Raw genomic sequence first — 6253 nt, 5'->3', positions numbered from 1 at the left:
AAAGATTCAATTACAATTTTTCTGAAATTTTACTGAATATTTCGACACTTGATAACTAAAGATTTCGACACTTGTTATCTGAATGTTTTCAACACTTGGTAACTGAAGATTTCGACACTTGTTAACTGAAGGGGATTTCCGTAAAAACTAATGCCGCGCTGGCTTACTTGGTCAACACCTGGTTCGTATAAAACTAAGAAAAGCACCGTACGTGCACAATCGAGGTAAGTTTTTCACCACTTTGATGTAGCCCACAACTTGTACTACCAAAGTGAACATTCATGCCAACTTGTGACACCAGCAGTGTAATTGACTCTTTTTCTTACAGTAGTATAGAAAACAACACATTCCAACTTGAGTGTGACGTTTAAATAATAGTTCTATGAAATTTTTGTGTTTATTTACTGATTTCTATTCGACTTATTTTTTTTTTAATTTTTTATGCTTATACATGCACATGTATAAGTAGTTTGTTTTAAGAAAAATTGGATACCAATTTATAATCTATACAGTTTCTTGTTTTTTACACATCTAAGTATAGTTTTTGGATGCCGATAATGCGCGTACGTTCGGCCTGGGGATTTCCAGACCGAAACTTCACTAGGAGGGATCGATCCCCACGAATGATTCCGTTCAGTAGGGGAACCCAACAGCTCAAATGCATCCTCCTCGCCCATGCAGGTGTTTTCCCTGCAAAAACAGAAAAAGAAACAATAAGCCCGTTCTAATGAAACAAATTAAAAGGCCCAGATTTTTTTTGCTGTGATAAATAAAGCCTAGTTTTTGCCGTGGTATGAAAAAATGCCATCAACTTTAAAAAGCAGGAAAATTGCCATGGGTAAAAAGAATTATTATTTTTGCAATGACCCAAAAGGAAAAGGTCATGGCAATTTCTTGTACATGCATGGTGGCAAAAAAAAGGTTGCTTAAAATTGCCATTACCGATTGTAGTGACATGTATGGAAAGGTTAAAAATTGCCGTGGCAAATATAGGTAATTTGACATTTAATGAAAAACTAAAAAGTACATAGCAAGAAAAAGAAGAAAAAAGAATTTGCCAAGACGTTATATGTAAATTTGCCATGTCAGTGAAGGTAAAATTGCCATGGCAAATATAAAAGTGAAAAATTTCATAGCAAAAAAAAGAAAAAAAATGCTAGGGCGTTTTAGGTAAAATTTCCATGTCAATAAAGGTATAATTGCCATGGAAAATAAGAAATAAAATTTTGCCTTTTCATAATTTGCCATGGTATATTATTAACAGAGAATAATTTGCCATGGCAACTTATTGGCAAATCTGATGGCGTTTTCATTATAGTTTGACACTTTGTCATCATAATTTTCCATGCCAAAACAAATTTTTTCTCTAAAAAACACATGGCATTTTTTTGATTTTTTTATGGTTACAAAGTATATTTGCCATGATAAAAAAGCAGAATTTTTGAAATGGTTGGAAAATTGGCAATGATCAAAAACACAAAATTGCCCACAACTTATAACAAAACAATTACCATTAAATTCTCATTGGTCTAAAAAATATAAAGAAAGATCACCAAATGTTGCATACAAAAGACTAGTTCATTTGCCGCGTGTGTTGAAGTGAAAAAGACCATGGCAAAAACGAAGCTTTATTTGCCATGCCACTTTCAGGTCATGGCAAAACATATACGAAAGATCACCAACCCAGTTAGGGCAAACTCTCTCTCTTTCCCGTTGCCATACAAAGTCTAATGGAGCCGAAGGCCCGGACCACAATCATGGATCTTTGTAATTGGTTTGTATAATCCTTTATAGTTAGTAGATGATATCTAGATACAAGCTTCACCGGCGAGCCCGTGGATTCGCCTCCCCTCTGTCTAACACTTGCTGCCGTCGGTGACAGGAAGGGGAATACCGGTGCCTCCGCTTCAGTTAGTAGTTTATTAGGTTAGGGCTCTTTAGTCCTCGCATGTGTGGCGCTTGGGCGGATGGTGACGCTACTTCTTCAAATTTGCCTTCCTGGCTCTGATACTCCTCGAGTTGGTCCGTCTGAACGTACTCGACGGAGCTCATGCGTAGATTCCCGCCGTCTCCTTGAGGTGATGAGGTTAGAGTAACTTGCCATGTGGCGGGATTTGATGTCAGATGCTTCACATCTATGCAAGGGTTCAACAACAACTGCAGCTCCAGGACGCCGGTCCTTGGGGCACGCACACGAAGACTTCCAGGCTGTCATCGACAAGGTTAAGTCGGTTTCGGCAGGGGAGCGGCGACAGCAACGCGCCGTCGGCTCGTTCTGGTGCCAGTAGTGATTGTTCGGTGATCTTGAAATCTTGATGTAAGTTTTATTATATTTGAGATGCTTTGTACTTCCGATGAACTTTTATAATAGATCTGGATCAGTTTTGTAGAAAAAACTATATTAATACAAATCTATTTGTGGATTATTTTCCAACTCCGTAAGAAGTATGGACTCATACCATTGATATAACTTTTGGCATTATTTAATCTTACTCACAAATTAGAATTCTACCAATCCAATTTTTTCTGCCACGTGCTAAGGTAGTTGCGAATAAAACTAAACAACAAAAAAACACAACCAACACATGGATGTCCGTGACAAACACAAAACATATCAAACGAATATGTGTACGTAAAATAAATAACTCATTATCATACCTGTTGATTCTATATTTATTTGTCTAAATAATTCAAATTCAAATGATATGGACTAATATGGTGGCTCGATTTATAAACCACTGCCAAATAATACTCCTTCCGTATAGAAATAAGTGGCATGGTTTTAGTTTAGATTTGAACCAAAACCACGCCACTTATTTCCGAATGGAGGGAGTAACAAATAAGCAGTTTGAGCAAATAAATTAATAGGGCGAGATGGAAACCGTAGCAAGACTACTTTAGTTTCTTAGCAATGTGCAGCCTTGCCAAAATGTAAACACACGATAACATAGGCAAACACAAATAATAGCAAGTGCTCATCAGAACCGTAACACAAATCTCTTGTGATTCAACACATCCATGGCTTTATTTTGTTCGAACCGGGAAGTGAATCCTTAAAAGCGGGTGCATATCCATGTTGAAATAACTCCTGATCAAGTTCCTCCGCTTTGTTGTCCGTGGGTATCTGTCCTTGATCTTCATGCGGGTACACGTGTCGCACATTGGTTTCTCAAGCAGGTATATGTCCTTCAGATTCACTGCTGCTTCCATGACAGCAGTGACATATCCCACGAACTTGTCTTCTGATTGAAACCCAATGATCCTGAGCACCAAAAGATTGTGATGCTTGAAATCTGATGCAGACGTTTCCCACTCTGTGCCCGCGTCCTTCTTCTCCTCGCTGTACCTTTGCAACTTCCTCTCGGTCTTATCCCTCATCAGTAGGCACCTATCCCGCACCTGCAACACATTTGCATCCAACAATGTAAGAAATAAATTTACGTAATTACTCGAGCATTTTAATACGGCGCTGCAAGTTTTAGATGAGACAATACAAATTGTAACTTCAGCATGCAGTAGGACTGAGTTCTTCTTTTTTCTGGAGATTAGGTACAAATTGAAGACTTTACCGTGATACGTAGCTCCTCAAGGGAAGGTGCGCCTTGCAGAACGAACATCGTCCAGGTCAGATCACAGTCTTTTGAAATGTCAGCCAAATGCACAAGCCTTAGTTTGTTGAACACCTGCGACAATTCTTTCGGGCCTTCAGGTTTAACCCAAATCTGCAAAAGATATTAATAACCAAATTAAAGACTAGAACCTCACAAAATAAAGGCATGACCACAGAATATTACGTTCATCATCAACAATACTCTAGTCTTTACTAACCTTTTCACTTTCAAAGTTCAAATGCAGGTTGCTTATGGTGGCATTGCCAAGGACTTCACTTAACTTGAGCATCTTGTGGTATGAAAGAGTGGTATTAGCGATGCTCACGGTGTGGAGCAGTGGGACATAACCAAAAGACAAAGGATCACGCGGAGAGGCCCACCAAGAAAAAGTCAGCGTTGTGAGCTCTGGTAGACAGTTGAGATCAACCCTCTCAAATTGAATATTTTCCATCTCGAGTTCGCGGAGCTGCGGGTGTTGCAATTCTAGCAAGGACATCAACCCCATGTCGCAGTTGTCCAAGCGGAGGAACACCAGTCGCTTGCATATACTGAAGATTTTAGGGAAGTCTGATCCACCTAGCATCACATTCTCCAGCTTGAGTCGCGTGAGACCACAGAATGTGTCTGGACAAGCATCAACAAATGCCATGAGCTGCCTCCCGTAAGTGACCATATCGTCATCGGTGCATCTTTTAGTCACCTTCTCTGTCAAGATATCAAACTCAGCCAAACCAACCTTCTTGGTCGCTATGGTGTTCCTGACAGTCTGGCCAACTCTAGTGGATGCATCTCCCAAGAAGAATCTCATGCACCGAATGGCGTGTAGATTTGCCGTCCTGTTTTCCAGAAGGCTCCTAGTCGCCCCAAGGATGGTTGCATTGGCCCGAGCCACCTCATGACAGGTCCTGTCGTGCTCCGGGTCGACGGAACCAACCTTTATAGAAATTTCAGGGAGCATAGCGGGGATTGGCTTCCAACGTCTGGAGAGGATGCTGGTTCTTGCAGCATCTGCAATATCGAGTCGCTCTACGATATTAAGCAACACATCATCGGGCAAATTGCTGAGCCGGTCATCTTGATAATAACTTTCCTCTTCTTCCGGTATCTGGCATGGAGGGAAGAGAAATCAGAGTTGGTTTGTAACATAGAGTTTCCAGGAGGAAAAAAAAAGGTCCTATTTTTTCACCAGCAAATATGCAATTGGGCTATTTTCCACACCAGAAAAGCAATTTTGACCACTCTTTTTCTACCATGCTCCTATTTTTTCATCTGCAAGAGTACAGAAAAAAAGAAAGATATATAGGATAATTAGTAACTCACCAGATTGGCTAGAGAGGACCATCGGTTATGGCTGTTGAGGCCCTTGGCGGATGGTTTGGAGATCGGTCTGGCAGCCGCTGGCCGTCGAAGAGAGCTCGACATCGCCGGATGCCACTGGAGTTTGCCTGTCTCCTCCGAAATTTGGCAAGCTGAAGGCTCACGAGTTGCCGCGACTTAGGATATTGGCGGGTGCCACGGTGCCGCCAGGCCAGATATATTTATATAGCTGCTAGGTCCCCGCCGCCAATGGAAACTCGGAGACTGAATTCGAAAGGGGGGCTGTTTCTGATTGTAATCCGGAAAGGACTGCTTTGATTCCAGACTGCCACTAAAAAAGGGAGCCGCTTCGATCGCGGACTGCGGCTCGGAGTGGAGCCGCTTGATTGCTTCCATTGCCGGTTGCAGCGCTGCTGCTGCTTCGATTAGGGACTGCAGCTCGCAAAGGGGGAGCTGCTTATTTGGGCATCCGACGGCGCGATGAGGGGCAATGATGGCACCGATGGGCTAAAGGCCCAATGTGCAATTGCAGTCATTGTTGTTCAGTCCTCGAGGTCCAGCTTGTACTATTTCTAAAAAAAAACTTGTACTTAGTATTTCTCTACTCTCTGCTACTTCCAAAAAAAAAAAGCGTTTCATTTAGTTTTTTTAGGTAGTACATGTCTAATTAATACAGTATTAAATGATCAAAGTATTTACCACACTAAGACATCGACCTGACAAAACTAGTAAAAAGACATCTGAAAGCTAGCATTCGCACAAAGGACCGTCAAGAGAAAGAAAATTACAGTCAAGACCGACGACACTCTTGAGCTTGACTCCAACGCTCGTTACTTGCCTCCAGCACCACCGCAGCAAACACCAGGAAAAAAAATAACGGATCTCCTCTTCACCCTAACTTGACATGGCTCCATCGCTGATATGCTCGTTGTCACTTACAAAGTAGCTTACCAACGGTGAAGCCATTACTGTTGAAAGAATTGGCCAGGACAGCGCACCAGACACACCATCAAACTCCAGATTTGGCGGCCCTCAATGGCGCTTGGCACCCATATGTTTGCATTCTTGTAAGGTGGTGCAAATTCAGGATTATCATTACATCTTTCATGTTGTTCTTTGAGTTCCTACAGGTGCAAGGTCATTTGCAGTGTCATTATTTTATTTTATTTTATATTTTTAGATGAAATTATTTTCATCTTAATTTCAAGAAAACACGACGAACTCATTACCAACTTTTTTTGGACAATGTTCACTTTCCCAATTCTCGGTGAAGCCCCTGCTTCTGCGGGTGTGCTCATGGTCCGTTTCCTTCTCCATCCTCCTTT

General features: G+C 41.5%; 1 protein-coding gene across 1 annotated transcript; it reads right to left on the bottom strand.

Annotated features, from left to right (window-relative positions):
• Window positions 1-3024: 3024 nt before the first annotated feature.
• On the bottom strand, window positions 3025-5033 carry LOC119321605. Its single transcript, XM_037595212.1, has 4 exons — window positions 4932-5033; window positions 3829-4716; window positions 3570-3722; window positions 3025-3399 (listed from the first exon to the last, which is right to left on the bottom strand). The coding sequence occupies exons 1-4, from the start codon at window positions 5031-5033 to the stop codon at window positions 3025-3027; spliced, it is 1518 nt and encodes a 505-aa protein (XP_037451109.1).
• Between the last annotated feature and the right edge of the window lie 1220 nt (window positions 5034-6253).

The sequence above is a fragment of the Triticum dicoccoides genome, chromosome 6B (genome assembly GCF_002162155.2).
Source record: "Triticum dicoccoides isolate Atlit2015 ecotype Zavitan chromosome 6B, WEW_v2.0, whole genome shotgun sequence".
Lineage (NCBI taxonomy): Eukaryota > Viridiplantae > Streptophyta > Magnoliopsida > Poales > Poaceae > Triticum > Triticum dicoccoides.
The sequence above is the reverse complement of the archived record's forward strand: the minus strand, read 5'-3'. Positions and strand labels throughout refer to the sequence as shown.

Excerpts from the sequence above, each read along its gene's own strand:
- LOC119321605 (XM_037595212.1), bottom strand. The coding sequence starts at position 5,033 with ATGTCGAGCTCTCTTCGACGGCCAGCGGCTGCCAGACCGATCTCCAAA. Across the intron at positions 3,723-3,828 it reads TGAACTTTGAAAGTGAAAAG|ATTTGGGTTAAACCTGAAGG; the intron begins GTTAGTAAAGAC and ends TATCTTTTGCAG. Across the intron at positions 3,400-3,569 it reads TTGAGGAGCTACGTATCACG|GTGCGGGATAGGTGCCTACT; the intron begins GTAAAGTCTTCA and ends AATGTGTTGCAG.